Source organism: Panthera tigris, chromosome D3, assembly GCF_018350195.1.
Source record: "Panthera tigris isolate Pti1 chromosome D3, P.tigris_Pti1_mat1.1, whole genome shotgun sequence".
NCBI classification, from domain to species: Eukaryota; Metazoa; Chordata; class Mammalia; order Carnivora; family Felidae; genus Panthera; species Panthera tigris.
Window position 1 is genome coordinate 22,323,119 of NC_056671.1, and position 19,941 is coordinate 22,343,059.

At 41.3% G+C, this 19,941-nt stretch overlaps 1 protein-coding gene and 1 long non-coding RNA gene across 7 annotated transcripts in view; one reads left to right on the top strand and one right to left on the bottom strand.

The window, feature by feature from the left end:
* Nucleotides 1-6,289: 6,289 nt before the first annotated feature.
* On the bottom strand, nt 6,290-16,278 carry LOC102950174. Of its 2 annotated transcripts, XR_006210237.1 has the most exons (3): nt 13,561-16,077; nt 11,664-12,390; nt 6,290-10,010 (listed from the first exon to the last, which is right to left on the bottom strand). It is a non-coding gene; the product is annotated as an uncharacterized LOC102950174 (long non-coding RNA). The 2 variants fall into 2 exon arrangements; XR_001510321.2 differs by having other exon boundaries at nt 6,290-12,390; nt 13,561-16,278.
* Nucleotides 16,279-16,563: 285 nt separating this feature from the next.
* MORC2 (MORC family CW-type zinc finger 2) overlaps nt 16,564-19,941 on the top strand; it is a 39,496-nt gene continuing 36,118 nt past the window's right edge. For all 5 annotated transcript variants that reach the window (XM_007082559.2, XM_007082560.2, XM_007082561.2 and 2 more), the window contains exon 1: nt 16,564-17,516. In XM_007082559.2, coding sequence (XP_007082621.2) covers nt 17,449-17,516 — 68 coding nt within the window. In that variant the 5' untranslated portion in view covers nt 16,564-17,448. The remainder of the gene's footprint in view (nt 17,517-19,941) is intronic.

Genomic DNA, 19,941 nt, shown 5'->3' on the forward strand with positions numbered 1-19,941 from the left:
GGAGACACATGCCTAGTTCTTGACCTGACCAGTCATCCACCTAGGGCACTGCACTTTTTGTCAGTCCAGCTAGGGGGCAGATTGCTTCGGTAGCATAAAAATTAGAACAGATGGATTAAGAAGGTACTAATATTCCCATCAAAGTATTTGTGGGCAGATTAGGTTCAGCTGTGAAGGAGAGAAAACCTCAATCACCAATTAGGTAAAGAGGATAGAAGCTTGTCTTATAAACAAAGCCCAGAAGTAAACAGTTCAGGCGTATGGTGGCTCCATATTCATCACAAACCTAAGCTCCTTCTAGCTTGTTGTTCCATCACCATTCACACACAGCTCTTTCTCCTTCATAGTCTATGACATGCTCAAGTTCCAGCCACCAAGCCCACATTGCAGTCAGCAGAATGGAAGGAAGAGATGGGCACACATTCTTTTATGGACAAGTTGCAGCAGTTGCTCATGCCCTATTGGCTAAAATGTAGTCAGTGGGCTATACCTACATGCAAGGGAGGCTGGGAAATGTGTTTATTCTGGGCAGAACAGACACAAGGAGACAACCAATCTTTGTCAGAATGTGGCACCTTAATGAACAGCTCTTTGTTGCACAGAGTGGCCTATCCAAAGGCTAAGGACCTGTCACCTGGAAACCAAGCACGTTCAAAAAGCAACCCTAAATATGTAAAATGTAACTAACCATATTCTTTGTTGCCCTTTGAGGATCATTCTTCAATTAGCATATTTTAATTACAAAATGTCCAGTTGCAATTTAATTGCTTCTTTAAAAAATATATTTAGGGGCGCCTGGGTGGCTCAGTCGGTTAAGCATCCGACTTCAGCTCAGGTCACGATCTCACAGTCTGTGAGTTCGAGCCCCGCGTCGGGCTCTGGGCTGATGGCTCAGAGCCTGGAGCCTGCTTCCGATTCTGTGTCTCCCTCTCTCTCTGCCCCTCCCCCATCCATGCTCTGTCTCTCTCTGTCTCAAAAATAAATAAAAACGTTAAAAAAATTTTTTTTTAAAAATATATTTAAATTGGGGTGCCTGGGTGGCTCAGGTGATTAAGCATCTGACTTCAGCCTAGGTCATCATCTCACCGTTCCCGGGTTTAAGCCCCACCTTAGGCTCTGTGCTTACAGCTTGGAGCCTGTTTTGGATTCTGTGTCTCTTTCTCTTTCTCTTCCCCTCCCCCACTCACGTTCTGTCTCTCTCTCTAAAATAAATAAACGTTAAAAATTAAAAAAAAATACATATATATAATTTCTTATAAAGGAGTTCGTTTTTTATTTTAAAAAGGCATATATTTCCCACAACTAGTGAAACAATGCCAATATGTAGAAAGTACTAAATTTCTTCAAACTCTTCAGTTTACACCTAATAGTCTGTTGTGTGTCCACCTTTCTTTCATGATCATTTATTCACTGAGACATTTGTAGGTTTTGTTTTCACAAAAAGGGGCTCACGATATACATTATTCTGTAACTTTGTCTTTTCACTTAAACATATCATGGACATGCCACAAGAGCTAGAAATCTCACTTATTCTTTTATATAGCACCGTAATACTCCAGAGTGTAGCTGTTCTATAAATGATTCAACCATTCCCCTTTGATGGACTCTCAAATTGTTTCCATTTTTCTGTTACCACAGGCTGTGTTGCAGCTAATGTCTCCTACTGATGTCCTTGTATCTCAGTGCTTTTAGTTCTTTGAGACAGTTTTTCAAAGTGGGACTGCTAGGTTAAAAGATGCATTTAAAAATTGTAATTGATATGGCCAGATTATTTTAAAAGACTGGAACAATCCACATTCGCACCAACAATGTACAAAGTTGTCATTTGTCCTAATTATTGCCAGCACTGATCATTGTTTTTAAATTTTGCATCTGATTGACAGGTGACCAATGGTACTGGGTTTTGACTTACATTTCACTGACCATGTGTACACTTGATCCGCTTTCATATGCTTATCGAAATGCCAGAGAGAATAATGGTTTGAAGCATGGACTCAAGAGTCAAATTACTTGGGTTTGTGTCATAGCTCAAGACGTGGGACTACCTATTGTATGACTTGGGCAAGTTACTTTACTCCTCTGAGCCTGTTTTCTTAGCTGTAAAATAAGGACATTACCTATCTTCAAGGGTAAATAATACTTGTAAAGTGATTGAAACAATGTCTACCGCATAGCAAGTTCTAAATAAATGGTTAGTGATAATTATTGTTGATCTTTTACATTTCTTGCATTGCTATTGGGATGACTGTTTTGTAGTAATCAATACATAGGAATTCTCTGTATACCAGGGATATTAATCCTATTTCTGTCACTTGTGTTGGAAAATTTTTCCCATCTGTCAGGTGTCTTTTATAGAACCAAGACTTGTTCTCCCCAAAGTTGCTCATGTAGTCAAATATGTCTATAATTTCCTTGAGGGCTTCTAGATTTTGTTTTGCTTATGATTCCCCATCATAAGATTACAAAGTCTCTTAAAAATGCTTCCAATATTTCATCTTAACATTTAAATTTGTAGTCCCTCTGGCATTGTGTATCTTTTGAGTCAGGGATTTGGTTGCGTTTTAGGCATTTACTGTAGTTCTATATAGTAGTAACATATGATATTTAATTTAGAAACTTCATGGAAAGAGATATTTGGAAGAAAATATAGTATTCACAGAAATAGGTAATCAATTGGGTAGTTTTTTTTTAAATCTTTTAATGTTTATTTTTAGGAGAGAGACACAGCACGAGTGGGGGAGGGGCAGAGAGAGAGAGAGAGAGAGAGGGAGACACAGAATCTGAAGCAGGCTCCAGACTCTGAGCTGTCAGCACAGGTTCGAAGCGGGGCTCAAACTTATAGACTGAGAGCATGACCTGAGCTGAAGTCAGACGCTTAACCGACTGAGCCACCCAGGTGCCCCAATTGGGTAGTTCTGAATACCAATGGGTTTTGATTTTATTCTTTTAATGGAATCTTCTCTTTACATACAGGGAATCCGGGGCACCTGGGTGGTCAGTTAAGTGTCTGACTTTGGCTCAGGTCATGATCTCACAGTTCGTTGAGTTCGAGCCCTGCGTCGGGCTCTGTGCTGACAGCTCAGAACCTGGAGCCTGCTTTGGATTCTGTGTCTCCCTCTCTCTCTCTGCCCCTCCCCTGCTGTGCTCTGTCTCTCAAAAATAAATAAATAAATAAATAAATAAATAAATAAAAGAAACCACATGGAATCCTTTTTTCATATGAAATATTATAAGAAACTCCAATATATGAAGTTCAGCAGTTCCTGTTTGAAGTGGTGAAAGATAAAAGGCTTGAGTTAAGATAACAAAAAGCCTTGTAAACATGGATAAAGTTCCAGAATAAAAATTGAGATTTTATTCTGAAACAATTGGAGAACCATTAAAAGGTTTTAGGCAGGGAGTGACTCAATCAGATCTGCATATCAAAGATTACTCCAGCTGCTCTGTAAAGAACAGACTATAGTAGGACAACAGCAGAGACAGTGACACTAGAATGGCATCACAGTAGTCCTAGCAATAGATACATTGGACAAGGATGATAGAAGCAGACAGTTTTAAGGTATATTTATTTACATGATACACCAAGAGAGCTTAATGACTAACAGGGACGTCTGGGGTGACAGGGGAGAAGGAAGTGACAAGAATAATTCCTGTGTTCTGGTTTGAGAAACAGGGTGGAGGGTGGTGCCATTTATCAAGAACAGAACACTAGAAGAGCAGATTTTGAGGGGGAAAATGATGGGGTCAGTGTGAAGTATCTGTGTGTTCATCAAGCAGAGGGACATCCAAATGCCAGGTGGACTTTCAGATCTAGAGCTCAGGAAATACATCTGGGCTGAAAATAGGACTCTGGAAGTTATCAACATATAGTTGGACACCAAAGCCATGGAAATTGAGATTTTTCAGAGTAGGGCAAGAAAGCCCAAGACATAGGAGGGGCACTGATTCACTTGGGGTTCTCTGACTGTAAGCAACAAAAATTGACCCTGGCTACAAGGGCCTCTGCATATGGTTATACAGGGATATCTTTCGCAGCCATATGTAACAGCCTGTACGGCCAATGGAATTTATTGGAAGGATATAATAAGGCAGTTCCCAAGAATTAGAGAAGCTTAACATTCAAGAAAATCAGGAAATCTGGGCAACTGAGGAAGTCTCAGTAACATGAACTCATATGCCCCTTACAAATTATTTTCTGGTAGCATGGGAGAAGGGCAGTTTCCCAAAGGGAAGGTGAAGTGCTGCTTTCAAAGGAGGAAAAAGGCACTGGGCAGATGAATATAGCTGTCCATTATGTTACATCCTTTGGCTGTCCAGAACATGCATTCTTCAACATTAATAATTTTGGAAATGTTTCCATTCAATATACTGTAGAAAATGGATTCTTCTCCCCCAGGAGAGAACTTAAAAATAATTTCCACGTATCACATTCAGTGTCAAACCTAAGATCTCTGGGTGATAGTCTCTTTCAGTTATTAAACTAAGATGTGCCTTGAAATGTACAACTTATGCATCTGCTGGCATATTTCACCATCACCAACACACCTGTATACATTAGTGAAAAGACACTGCCAGTAGAACAGCTTTCTTATCCATTTAAAATTGTTCTATTGTCAACAGCTACCTGGCTATCCAAAATTTGCTGTCACTAGGCACATGCTTGCAAATGACAAGGGGGAAGTACCTGTACTGGCTCCTTTGCCAATAAGAATTGCTCATTTCCCCCACCCTGGGACACAGAGCAAGTTTTTGCTGCTTGTATTTCAGTCTCAGTTCCAGATCTTCCATGTTCCTCAGGGTCTGAAGCTTAATTCCCTGGTATCAATTCCTGTTATCATTCAGTAATTTGGATGCAAGCAATACAAACCTGCTTTAGCTAACAAATGAAAAGGGAACATATTTTATGGATACATGGGGGTCTATAAAAATCAAAGTAAAACTTGGGATGGCTGGGCCTTGACAACAGGAACCAGGGAACCAAGAGGGATGTACTTGCACCAATTCTGATATAGTTTCCTTGGAACACGACCATCAGAATGACCCGGCTCCTGATTTTGGGTCACCTAAGATTCAAAAGTCATCCCAAAGAAAAGTGGGGATTTATCACTAAAGGAAAGGAGAAATGACTCAGGGGAGGCAAAAATCAATGGATGACCATTATACTAATATTTAAATGATGGGGAGAAGAAAAGTATCTACAGTGGAGCATAGCCAGAAAGGCAGGAAGAAAATGAGAAATGTCACAACACCTAAGGGAAAAAAGAGTGCCAAGGTGTGTTGGGAGCAGTCTGCTGGAAGTTCAGGTAAGAGGTACCATGTACTGGACTTTGCAATAAAAAGGCCACTATCGAACTTGACTGTAGTGAGATAAGAATAATCAAGGATTTCAAAGAAAATGTGATTTTTCCCCCCTTCTACCTACCCAGTGTGAACACTGCAATAGGCCTTAGTAGATCAATATCAGTTAAGAACTGGTGAATCACTGATAAACACTGATACTATGATATCCTGATAATCCAAATACACTCATTTAAAGAGATAGGCTTGGATAATTAAAAAAACAATTACTGAATTCTGAGTTCCTCAAACAAGGTACAATGACCTTGTCAGCTTCAGTCCTGGATGATGAATATATTTACCTAAATATTCACTAACATGAAGATAGGTATTTTATATTTGACAAAATAGGCTTGGTGGTAAGTAACTTGCCAAAGTCAAACGATAAGCAATAAATTTAATTTTTAAAATTCTTTTATTTTAAATAAAGTTTAAAAGTAATGTGAGTAGTGTAAAATATTCAAATACAGAAATGTATAAAGTTGAAAGTCTCATGTAATCTACACTATTTGAAGAAAGCCATTAGTAGACTTTTCTATGCATCATAAACACAAATTTTTAAGTGAGTTCACACTATACATTTTTCTATTAATAGTTTCACGTAATATATCATGGCCATTTTCCCATGTCCATACACAATACATGTACTTTATTAATTTTAACAGACATGTAGATTTCCTTATATGGCTGAACCATATATTATTCAACAATCCTTTACGGATAAACACTTAGGTTTTCCTCTATATTTTTCTACCATGTAATTTTTATGCTTCTGTAGTAACTTAAACATTGTCACTTCTTGTTTCACTTTGTCTTCTGGCATGGAAAATAAATTTCAGTGTGGCCATGACCTCTAGTTTAATAAATATTTGGATTTGTCAAGTTTTGATATTGGTAGATAGTATTTAGTCAGGGCTGACTCAATTTTAAACAATAGAAACCCAACTCAAAGTAACTTAAAGCAAAAAAGGGTATTTATTGGCTCACATAACTGAAAAGTCCATAGGGATAAACTAGCTTCAGGCACGGTTGGATCCAGGGGCATAAACATTGTCATCAGGACTCAAGTCTCTCCATCATTTGGCTCTGCTTTCCTTTGCACTGGCTTCATTCTCTGGCTCATTTGATATGGTGGGCCCTGTTGGTTAGAACTTTTCATACTACAAAGTCAAGCAATCTCAGTAAAGAGAGCTCCTGAGCCTCTCCTCCACAGTTCGGTAAAACTCCTAGGGCTGAGTATCACTGGACCAGCTTGAATCACACGGCCATTCCAGAACCAATTACTATGGTGAAGGAGATGGACCATGCTGATTGATCAGGTCTGAATTACATGTCCACCCAAGAAGCTTAAAGTTAGGCCAGACTGTTTGAACCATGTGGACTAGAAACAGGGAAGTGGTTCCAAGAAACATCAGAGTTGTTACAATGAGATGGAATGAATGCTGGTCAATCAAAAACAACTGATGCCAATGATAAGACCAGATACTAAAAAAGTTTAGTCTGTGTTCAGTAACAGCTGGCATTGTTACTTTCTTGACAATAAAAGTATTCTGAAAAAACGTCATGAGTAAGTTTGTCCTGTACTCAGGAAGCTTGTAATCCATTTGAATGGAATAATCATATCCAATAGCATACTTTGGATGATGCAATAAAGTTTCAATAAAAGTAAAACTCAGTGGCCATGAATCTGACAGCCCAACCATCTTGCTGACATGAAGCAGGACAACTAGCCTCCCACTGGCAAATAGTTCTGTGAGACTACTGAAGTCAGTGGTAAATTTTAAGTTCAGTGGAAAGCTCTTGTGTTTCTTTAGTCTTTTCCCAAGTTGAACTGGAACATTTCTGTCATCTATTATTGCAGAAAAGAGGAATGGACAGAGCTTGTAATCTGCTATACTCCTTCAGATTGGGTAGAAAGGATCTCAGGTGCTGAAAATGATCAAATATATATAGGCATAGAGGCTTACTCTGCATTAAAAACAAAACAAACAAACAAAAAGAGGCTGCTGGTCAAGGAGTACATAGCATGGTCCTTCCAGTTATGAACAGTTAAGTCCTGGGGGCTGGGGGGGAGGTGAGGTGCAGGTTGCTTCTGTTCAAAATTCCCTGGTGGAACTGGGTGTAAGATAGGCTGATACCAGTTGTAGTCTTCTCAAGCACAGCCGGTCTGATTGCAACGTGTCAAAAAAGGCAGACGAGGGCTGAGTCAGGTAAACAGGTAAATAGAGTACCTTCAGCAGGGCTAGCCACACCAATAGCCAGGATGTGATCTGGAAGAATGGGCAGATTAATATCAAAGCTCTGTAAATTAGCTTTTACCCTGAGTCCTCCAGGGTTATTCCATAGGGTTGACTCTGGATACCATTTTCTGATCTTAAAGGGCCAGTCAGGTATAGCAGCTTTAATTTTCCTGTTTATCTGCCCAGGAACTTTCAGCTCAGTAGAAGGCTATATTCTCAATTCAGACTTGAGGTTCTGTTGAGGAGTCTATGCTACATCTGGGAATGACAAGGTTGGGAGAGCCAGATTCATCAAGGTTGGCCCTACTCTCTTTGGTAATCAAGTCTCCACCTTCTGAAACTCAGTCCATCTCTGAGAATCAGCTTATAAACAAGGCCTTAGATTGGTGGGTGGTGCTGCTGAGACTTATATTGAGATCTGAAGCAGGGAGATAGTAGGTAAGATCCTAGGTTTCAGTTTTAGGCTTTCTGCATTTTCAACTATCAATTCTTATACACAGAGTATATTAGACTCTTGAACAGATGATCATCCTCACCTTAAGCCCCTCATTTTGACAGGATTAAAGGGAATGACTGGCAGTGTAGATCAATGTCTTTTTCTGTAATGTACAGGAGAAAGAGAAAATTGAGCTGATGTTTTGAAGGTAGTAGAAAAATGGAGTCTGTAGATAACTTCTTATTAACAAACAATAGTTGTATATACAAGCAGCTAGTCATTAGATTTTTATTAGTTGAGGATGTGCAGGCCTTGTTTGATGATTTGTAGACAGAGTCATGTATCAGGGTTAGTCTAAAGAGTAAGAGACAAAGATACAAAGAAATCATTCCCAACATTTAACCAGTGCATTCATTAAAGTAGTTGAGGACAGCTGCCCCTTAAGTAGACTGTGAAGTAAGAGAATCAGATTTTTCTCATGACAAAAATCGAAGTCTACTTGTTTGACATGATCTGGTCTGGGAGTTCATGAATTGAATCCATCCTGCAGAAACAGATAAGTGTCTTAATGCCTGAGAGTATCTCATAGCAAGGAATGAAGTCAGCCACTCTGAATCAGTGTAAAACAATATTGAGACAGATGAAATTCCATTAAAATATCCACAAGGACAAGACACTGTGGTCTTGTGACATTAGGAAGAAGCTGCAGGAAGCTCTTGAGTCTACTGATAAAATTCTTAGCTGCAGGCTTTGTAGATTTTTTTTCAAGTCAGTCTACATTTTCAGCAAAAAGGTAGATATGCAACTTGAGATGCCCAGCAAGCAAGCTCCATGGCCTGGTCAAAAGGTCTACCTCCAAATAATCCTAACACCTGTAGTTGATGGTACCTGACATCAAAAGGTCCATCATAAAAGAACATCTCTCATTGGTTAGAAGAAAATCTTCCACAGGGTCACATTTAAAATCACATACATCAGAGGATGTTCAAAAATTGTCTCTTGTGGACCAGATGTTACCTGTAGTTAGAGCAGAATATTCATAATTTTGGAGCAGATATGCCAGTGATGGAGGAAATTTTGTTTTTTAAGGTTATTACCTCATTTATCCTGGAAACAGCAGTTAAACTGAATAAAAACCAAGGAGCAGTGGAACTGCCACTGGTTGAGTCATAGTGACTTGCAGTTTTGAGAATAACATGAATAACCAGGTACCTTTTTAGGTAATGTTGCCAGAATTTCAGTTCTGCTTTCATAGTTAATGGTTATCCCTTGCACACGAAGTAGAGTACCATGGCTGATGATGGGAGGTCCAATGTACAAGTTGGTCTTATATGGCCTCAACGAGGCATCATCAACTTTAGTACCAGCTTCAATACCTGGCGATTCAGGTATCCAGGAGATCAAGACTTCAAAGTTATGTATTTCAAGTACCACTAGAGCATGTGGTGTTTGTGATAGAAGTTGGGTAAGGGAGTGTGTCAGTGTAGAGTACGTATGCATTGCTCTCTGACTATATTGAATGTCAGGAATCACTCATTTGAAATCCATCTGGGGGTACAGGGCTGTTAATCTAGGTCCATTTGATACCACTTTCAGCCCACTTGACTACCCTGGGGTGGCAAAGATATGCCCATCTTCTTGCACTTTTCTGACTTTGCCCACAGTAAGCATTCCTAAGAATGTGCAGCATCAACTGAACATGGACTGGGTTGGGTAGAGGTACAGATCAGAATGCCATTCAGGTTGCACATGTTGTCTAGGGCAGTGGTTTTCAAACTGTGTTCTGAAGAATTCTAGGTGTTGTAAAGAAGTCTCCTTAGGGGTCACCATGGTGGTAAAGGAAGATGCTTGTGGCAGGTTTCAGGCCCCCCACTCCTGCTTCATCTACAGCAGCTTCTCTTTTATTCTGGGCTTCCACATAGTTTTCATTGAAAGGGCTTCATGGTCACAAAGCCTTTGGAAAACCAATGATCTAAGAATAAGTTGTTCACAAAATGCTGAAATACAAAAAATAGGTCACAGAAACCAGAAACTGTGAGCAAAGCCTGTGGTAAGCCAAGGTGTTTTCCTATTCATTCTTTCCTTAATATGGACCACATTACAGAATGATGAAGTTAACATTCAACTCTGCTATAAATTCTGATTGCCTCAAATTGGGTTTGTGACTATCAGTGAACAGGGCTATTGGTTTTAAGTGACAATAGCACTGGGATTTTTGCAGTCAGCATACAGCTGCAAAATGCTTTCATTTCTTTGCAAGTGTTATCCCAAGTCCATGGCTAGATGACTTCTCTTCAAGATCTTTGAAGATCTCAATGGGCCACAACTCAAATTCTATGAAAATATTATTCTCCTCCCCCTTTTCTCCCACCATCCTTTTCCTCCTTCCTTCCCTTCCCAATCTCCTCACCCACCTGAGATACAATGCCCTTAAACTAGGTTTACAGCACAATTTTAGGGACAGAAAAATATGTTGTTAAATGTCATGGAATTCAACCAATTTGGGGGCAAAATAAACTTTTCCCCATTCTCTTCCCACATATCCCCACAAACCTTCTAGAGGTTCCTTTCACAGAAAATAAGAGGTAATGGTCAAGATGTAGGACTCTCAGATGATAAAGACATATAAATTCAAGCAGTTATTGACAAAAGTAAGAAAAGAGGGTGGTGGTTTCAAAGATTCCATTTACTCCTGAGTCTTCAGGGCAATCAGGAAGCACTGGCTATACTGCTCCAAAGCAGTTTCTCTATTAAAAGGAATGCTCCCAAAAGAACAGTCTGTCCTTGATTAAACTTACTACACACTAAGCTAAATAGCTCAATGAGGCTCTTTGTTGCAAGTCTTCTGAGATCCTTTAATATGCTACACTCAATTGGGAAGGGAACACGTATTTTACCACCTTACAAGACTACACAAGCTCTACATATAGATGTTGTATGCATGCACCATATACATGCATACACACATATGTGAACAGCACTGCTCTAAAGAAATAGAGGATCCATTTTAAGTAAAATTTGAGGGATAGAGGACCTTAGATAAGATCTCAGTGTCCAAGAGTACTAATAAAACTTTTTAAAAAATTTTACAAAGAACAAAACATGAAAAGGGATTTCCAATCAGGCCATTTGGGAACGTGAGAAGACTATGTGAACAACGGATCTAGAAGTAGCTTTGTGTTTCATGTGGTGTAGTCTTACTGTCAGATGACCATGTGCCATGTTGACTGGATAAATCTACCACTAAGGAGACAATCTGCTTTTAAACCTTAGGGGTAAGTGCCATGGAATTCTGGCTTAGATGGAGCCATCATAAAATTACACTTATGACATCCTGACTGACTGAGGGCACCAGATCAGGAAGTGGGAAACTTTTCTGGGGTTACCAAACTCCAGTCATTTTAACACTGCAGGTAAAGTAGAGGCTAAATTAATTCCATGGAGAGAACTGGACTGGGAGTCAGAAGGCCTGACCTTTATCACTTCGTAGCTATGTCATCTTGGATAACCTTTAAACTTCAACTTCCTCATTTGCAAAAAGAAATTATAATCTATTGTGTTGTTTTGATAATTGAGATTTATGCATGTAAAAGTGCTTTGAAACTATAAAGTGCTATATAAACATAAGGGATTACCATGATAGGTTCTACCTGGATGTATCAAGAGGCCTTTTCTGGAATCTGATTGGAGCTTTGTGAGATGCTGTTAGATAAAGGGATTCCTTGGTAGAATTTCTTACATTTGTGTGAAAAGTTCTGGTTCCTGAGTAATCCCAAAGATGCTGTGAGTTCACTGTGCCTTTGTTTTAATTCCAGTATCTGCTGGTCATTATATCTGCTTTCTATTCAGTAGGCTACTACAGACTTGAAGTGGAAAAAGAATAGGGTCCCGTGATCTGGATAGGACCCTAGACACTTCACGAATTTCAATCATTCGAAATTGTGGGGCATGATCCAACGTCGTTCTTGAAAGATGTTACCATTCTTCAGTGTTGATAACTAAAAATCCCCTGGTCCAAATTTATTATGTGTCTCTGAAGGCTTTAACTGAAGAAACGAAATGCACACTCATGGAACAAACTGGGCCTTTTGCTGTGATAAAATAGCTTCAGCTATCTGGCTTGAATAGTTTGACTTCACTATAAAGGGCTGTGCTGAATCTGGGTAGAACAGGACAGGAGTGGAGGTGAAGGCCACATCATGATGGTTGAATGCCTCTTGGATCACCGTGGTCCACTGGAATGGTTCTTCTTCAGCAGTAAGGTGAAGGAATCACCATGGGCAAAAATCCAGGTACCAGATCTATAGGCTGATGGAACAGTACAAGGAAGGTGGTCAGAAGGTCCAGGTGAACACTCAGCCATCAGGAGGCACAGGACTGGAAGGGATAGGAACAAAACAGGTAAGATAACAAATGCACAGAATTACAAACACAGGACTCCTAACACTAGAGTGGGTCTACTGTCAGGATTATCAGCTGCTGGATGGGTACTAATTCTCAGTAAGCCTAACTAAAAAGCTGACAGATGGGAAAATGGGGAATAATAATAATTTTTTTTAAAAAAGCCTTCTGATTAACAATTAGTGATGATAAGAACAGAAACAGTTCTTTGGCAGGGACTGCTTCCTGACTCTTGAGAACAAACTGTCTCAGGAAAGCAGCAAACAAGGAACTGCCTTAAGTCTCATATTGTGGGGCAGTAATGTGACTGTATTCAGGCTGTTGGGCAGTGGTTTTGTGGGGGGGAGGGGGAAGAAGTGGCTCCATGGATAGCACAAGAACTGAATTTAAATTTACATAGAACACGAACCTAGATTTTGTCCTTCTTCCTTTTCCAATGCCTTGCTCAAATTATTTCAGGACCTTGCACTTTCAAAAGCTTTTACTTTGATTTTAACAAGATGCCATCTTGAGTGGTAGAGAATAAGGTACTTGGGAAATAAGGCACTGTTCTTTGCATCCTTCTGTTAAATACCCTATGCAACGTACCAGTTTCTCTTCCATGTTTGAGGGCTCCCTAAATCTTTTTAAACTTAGAATTAAAAAAAAGAAATACATGAAACACAGAAAGAAACATGGCCCATACTAGTGATCTTTTGCCTAATTAAGAGTAATTAGATTACCACACAGCAATTAAACAAATGCTTACTAAATGTTTATTCTGAGATAGCCTAGTCTCTAAATTACTCCTTTCTGTGAAATGCTTGATTACATATAGTAGTATGTGCAGCAAAGACTCTTAAAACAAAGCCTTTGCTTTCAAGGGCTTACTATCTGGAAAGAGAGCAAATGCTTGCAAATGACTACGAGGTATGCTCTGCATAGAGAGCTAAAAGGTAAACAACATAATACTCAAAAAAAAAAAAAAAAAAAAAAAGATAAAGTTAGGGAGACTCATGAAGAAGAGAATATCTGACTTGAATATTGAAGAAATGGCATTGTTCTGACAGGTGAAGAACCAGAGGAGAGCATTCCAGGGTAGAGAAGAGAGCATGAACGTTAAGTGCAGAGATGTAAGAATAAGGCATTTTGGAAAATAGCAAGTACCGTAGTTCACTTTGGATGGAGCGTCACTAGAACTTGCAATGAAGCTCTGGCAGAAACTCAGGTCTTCAAATTCCCAGTAATAGCGCTGGTGGCAGTGCTTGCTCCATTGTTGTCTCTTCTCAAATCAAGGTCAATAGCCCCCAGATTCAAAAACAAGTATGTTCAGCTCCAGAGTCCCTGTCACATCCTGACGAGCTCTTCAGGTCCCAGGTGCAGTTCTTGAAAATCTGGAAATCTGGAGTCCATGCCGTGGCTACACAGAAAAGCATCTGCTGCAGCTAGTGCAGAACACTGTAGTGAAATCTTTTCGGCCTCCTATCCTGGACAGCTCATGTTTTGTTACAGAATTTCAAGCTTTGAGTTCCAGTTGTTTTTTTTCCTCTTTTCTCCTGAGGAAAGCATCTTCTAAGATCACCACAGTCTTAAGATTCTTTTGAGGTACATCCAGATAACAACAAAGGAGCTAAAAGACCAACACATTTTTCTCTAAAACAGTCCTTTCTCTGGAAGTGAGATCATTTGTCTCTGCCCTTTACGTAAAAGGAATAGTCAATTGATTTTCTCAGACATTTGTATGAAATAACAAAACAGGTGAACACCTAACCAGACGAAATACACTTATATGTATTTATGTTCACTTGCTTAGAGCTGTACCACTGGTAAGCACCACTCCACAAAGAGAAAATGTTTGAAATACAACTGTTCAAACATTTCTATAGTGTTTGCTGGATAATGGCCTGGAATTTGATAAAAGCAGCTGACAATTAACAAAGAAGCAATAACTGGCATCTTGGCCATCTTAGTAACACACTTGCAAGCAAATAGAATACAAAGCAGGCCAGGAAAAAAGTAAGCACTGAAACACTTCCAAATCTACTGATTTTGAAGTTCAGCCGAAGTCATAACAAAATTTCAGAGAATGTTAACCTTCAATTAATAAAGATAAGCCCCCAAACATCTTCAAGAATTCCATGCCTGGTTTAGTCTGTTCCAGTGAGCCAGCTTGCTAAAAATCCACCTGCACCATTAATTAGCTGGACTCGGCAGCACCATTTAAAAATAAGCCTGCTCACTACCAACCGCAGAGACTAAAGATATACAATAGAAGCAAGTAATGGATCGCAACCATGGTCGTGGAAAATGGTCAATGAAAGGGAAAGGTAGTCAGGCACCAGTATAAGCAGCAGAAAAACAAGAGTTGCTGGGCCAAGGATTAAATAGGTTTCTCGATACTAGGGAACACATCCATTTCTAGTTTCAGCTGCTTTATATTGGGTGCCATTAAACCATACCATACACGTCAGCCAGCGTTCAGGCACCCCATGGTAAAAGGAAAGGACTCAGAATAGAAGCCAAGCAGTGGAGTGTTGTTACCCCAAATATCCATTATGCATAGAAACAGCTCACATATCCCAGGGATCCTAACAGGGGCTTCAAATCGGTTGTGAAGGGTCCCAAATGACATCTAGGCCTCAGTTTCCTCCTCGTGGCATTACGGAATTGTAGTTCTTAACTCTTGTGGGTCACATGTCCCCTTTTGAAAACTGGCTGGCGATGGATCCTCATTCCCCCAAATGCACACTCCCACTATTTCTGCATACAATTTCGGGGGAACTTGGGGGCTTCAAACTCCAATCCAAGGTTCCCAGGTTCAAAATCCAAGAACTGGGCAATTGCTAACTTTTCTTACAACTCAAAAAAAAACCCATTACAAACAATAATCATCCCTTACGTACACCGACGCTTTATAGTTTACAAAGCGCTTTCAACCCTACAAACATTGATAGGCAGAGGAGGAAACTGAGGCGCTGACAAATTACAGAGTGATTTGCCTAAGGTCACTCGGCCAGCTGGTGGCTAGGCCCGGAAGCAAACCCAGCTCTTCCGACTCCGGGGCTTGTCTCCCCGCCCCGGAGCTGCCGCCAAAGCTCCCGCCCCTCACTAAGGGGGCATGAGGAGGAAAAGACAAAGTAGAAAGCCCACCACCAACCATCCCCCAGCCCCCTCTTGTCCCCCCAACTGGGTCCTTGCAGGCCCCGAAGGGTGGCGCCAGGCCTCCACGCCGGCCCCGGCCACCCCCGCCTCCCCGGCCGCGCCAAATCCCGCCGCCGCCGCCGCCTCCCCGGGAGCGGGGCGGAGCAGCTGCCCGCCGCCGCCAACCACCCGGACGACTCCTCGTCGAATCGCAAACGCATAGGCCGCCGCCCGAGTTCTGCGTACGAGAAGAAAGACGCGGCGCGAGCGCCAACGGCCACCGGGCGCGCGCCGCGGCGGCCGGGCCTGCGCCCCAAGAGCTGGATGCCAGAGCAGGAGAAAGAGCCGCCAACCGATCGCTCGATCGACCGCGCGCCCGCTCCTTCGCCCTACCAGACCGGGGAGGGGGGGAGGGCGCGCCAGGGCGTCTTCGAGTTAGGGGCCTGACTCCCCGGCGACGAGACAAGATGGCTCCTCCGGTCCGCGCCGCAGCTACCGTCCCGGCTGCGTCGCTCGGCCCGCCCCCGGTACTGTTTCTTTAAATGGCGGAGAGGGTCATGAAAGCAGGAAGAGAGGCGCGCGCTCTCACGTGACAGGGGCGGGCCCGGCTAACAAGATCCGGTCACGTGGAGACACGCTACCCACCAATCAGGAGGCGTCGCATCAGGGCGGGGGCGGGAGGAGCTGTGGCTCTGTGATTGGCCTAATGCACCGCGGAGGCCTCGGGGGCTTGGGGCGTCGGGGAGTGCGCGAGGTGGCTCGGGTTGTGTGCTCCAGCGGAGACAAAGCAGTGGCTGAGGTGGCTGTGGCGGCTGCGGCAGGGGCGGCAGAACACCTATAAACGCCGAATTCTGTGGTGTTGAGTCCTGTCATCTCATCCAGCGCGGCGCGTGGGCGGCTGGTCTCGCGGCGGCGGCAGCGGCGGAGGCGGAGGCAGCACATGGTTCCAAGAGCGCGCTGCGGTTGTTGGGTTCCAATTCCGTGGGGAGGGACAAAGGCAGCTTTGAGCACCCGGCAACGCCGGGTCGGGTGCTGCGCTCGCCACCCTGCCCTCGATCCGGGCCTTGAAAGCTGGGACTAACTCCTCTCTGTGAGGAGGAGGAGGCGGCGGCCTCGGGACTGAGGCCCTGGAAGGGCCTGAGAGCCGGAGGCCTCTGTCTGAGGGAAGTGGGGGAGGGGCGCTGCCCGCCTGAGGTGATTTGGGCGGGTCAATTCTGAGGCGTTTTTGTGGGTCAGTGTGAGGTAATTTGACCCACTACCCTGAGGAGATTGCGACGGGACCGCAAGCTAGGTCTGGTCTGGGCTTTCGAAACGGAAGTCGCCGTCAGCGTCAGCGATTAGGAGACTTCAGTTGGGAGGTGGTGAAGGAAGCGGGAACTAACGCCATATGCACTCCGTCGACTTCGTGGCCGCCAGCCTGGGGCCTCTTTAAGAATCACAGGATCTTTGGTGAAGACATGGGTGGCTGTCCAGTTTTATGACAGAAGGTGGTAGCTTTCCGGATTGATAAATTTCCTGGCCGGAAATTTAGAGGAACAAAAAAGCTCGAAGAACGTGAAGATGGAGCAGTAATAAAACCTCTCAAGTCCAATACTGTCTACTCCAAGACCATCCACATTCGACTCCTTGAGCTATCGCAACTTAAACTAAAGCTTAAGACTACAAATCTATGACATAGTTTTCTTCAGAATATTACATCATAGTCATTAAGAAGATAAAAAAGCTTGGAGAGATCAATTGTAGTTTTAGACATCTCTTTCAATATATTTTGGATAGACACCAGTTAACCTTGTTTAACAGTAAGGAGCACAGACTTAACCAAACCTTTACTGGGAGGAATCCTGGAAAATCTATTCCATTATAAAGTTATAGTTCCCAGTTAGTGGGTGAAGGACTGGAGACCTCACCGCACTCATGGCTTTCACAAATTACAGCAGTCTGAATCGAGCTCAGCTAACCTTTGAATATCTACATACAAATTCGTAAGTATCCTTTAGGTGCCACTGAGGTCACTGATAACTCATTCCTTGATAATACGAAAATCATTTTCCCAGAAAATTCTGCTTTTTTTACTTTTTGGGATGTATCACTGGATGAGTCTTGAGCTCTGTATTGAAGAACTGAGATAAGTGAGATATTTGTTGCTAATCCAGAAGAATACAATCTTCATTTGTTGGATCAAAATTTATTTGATCAAATGCAAATTTTAGTTATTTGAAGTCAATATATTGAGGTGTTTGATAGGAATCCAACAAGTGCTGTTCTTTGGATCCCCAAGAGTTGGACTATTCTCATATCGACCTTCTTTTTAGTGACAACAGCCAAAACAGTTGGGTTATAACAAGTCTTTTTTTTCCTAACAAGAAAAAGAAAAGAATGAAGATCTTTAAATGACAACTTGTGAGAAGAAATTACTAATTTTTGTTGTCAGCAAACAGTTGGCTTTATCTTCCTGGGAAATTCGTCCCTAATTCCAATGAAATTTTTATGTGCTAGGCAGAAAATAGCAACTTGTTTAAACCCATAATTTAAGTAGCCTTTCCCCAAAATGTGTGCAAATCACAGAACACATATGGTGTTTATGTATGAGCTCATTAGGAGATTATCATTATTCCGTGTTGATCTGGAATGTTTCAGGGTTAACTGTTATGCCACTGTCTTGGAAGTAATTCAGTGGGGTCATAACTACTTAGTGTTCTAATACATTCATTCATCACTTTTGAGATGAAGGTAAGTATTCTACCATTTTAGTATTTGCAGAGGTGATGAGCAGCTACATGAATGGCTCAGAGATCTGAAGAACCGCTTTGAGGGTTGAGATGATAGACTTCAAACATCTAGTAACAGTAAAATAATTTTTAGCTTTTTATGGGAAAGGGCAACATGTTATGACGTCTGTAATTTTTTTTGCTTTTTTTCCTATCAAGTAAATAAAAGTTTTGAGTAGTGAATTGCCAAATGGTGATAGTCTGGTTTTATTTTTTGTTTAGGAAGCTTATTAGCGAACTAGAACTGGTTTTAGAGTAGGTACTGTAGGGCCTGAGAGGCGAAGTCTCATGCTACGGAAGATGAATCTGAAGCCCACTTAGATAGGTTGGTGATGCTTATTTAGCTAATTAATAACGTCTTGGGCAAGACCCTCAGTATCCTTTTTTATATTTGAATTGTGTTTAAGAACAAGCATTTGAAGGCCACTTAGATGTTCACCGGTGATTGTATTTAATAATTGGTTACTTCAGTTCTGAATTGTGGAATGAGGGGCCAAATTTGGAATGACAAGACTATATGATAATCTTGGAAGAGCTTCCCCAAAGACTTTTTGATAATAATAGTAACAACAATTAATTGCTTCTTGCCAGTCACTTTTAAATGTGTAAAATAATCCTTATAGTAACCTTGCTGGAGTAAGGATTATTCCTATTTTGCATTTGAGGAAACTGGGCTCAGAGTAACATGCCAGAAGTTACACATCTGCTAAGTGGCAGGTTTAAGGCATCAAGATTTAAGGCAATAAGTTTTACCTGGCCATAATGGTTAGTGTTTTTAGCTATCAGGCAGTACTAACTCTAGTCGAGTATACTTTTAAGGGCTTGTTTTCTTATAAAGCAAAGGGTTTACTTCCTACTTTGAAAGTCTATTCAATTTTAGTTTATCTCAAATTTTTTAATTTGAGGTTCTGGAATACTCTTATATTGCCATTTTATAACTTATTAACAATAGGTGAACAGAACTAAGGTATAGAATAAAATTCTAGTTAAGTCACTTGTTTAAAATACAACTGGAGAATTCTCTGTGAATTTGACTTTCCCATATTGACTTGGAACCACCTGCTTGCATGAACATTTGAGGGTTGAATGTATCATTTTGGAAGCTCTAGATTTTCTAATCTGGATCACACCTTTGAAGTTGTATACTTTAGGATGTATCTAATCCTGCCAGAAGAAAATATGAACCCTGGAATACCAAGATAAGTTGGTTTGTAACCAGTTTGAAGATTTATTTATCACGGTAATGTGACTAGAAATTCATTTCTAGAGGAAACAAATGTTTAAATTTTCCTAAGCCGTGACTTGTTACTCCTTATGATGGTAGATTGATCTTCTCTGTGTTAAGTGATGCAAGGTCACCTTCAGAAATGGGAAGATTTTTCTTAGAGTACCTTCTCCTTTGTTCTTTTACAATTTTTAAAACACAAAACCATTATAGAGTGTCTGACATCTACAATATTGCCATATTGTGAATTATGTAAGGTATGGCCCTTTGCTTACCTCCCGTGTAACGTAGACTTGCAGGTGGAACACAGGCAGACTAGAAGGATAGAAATCAGTGTGGTGCAATGGAGAGAGCATGCATAGGCTTGGGAGCCAGCCAAGCTTGGATTTGACTGCTTCCTGGTTGAGTTTTTGG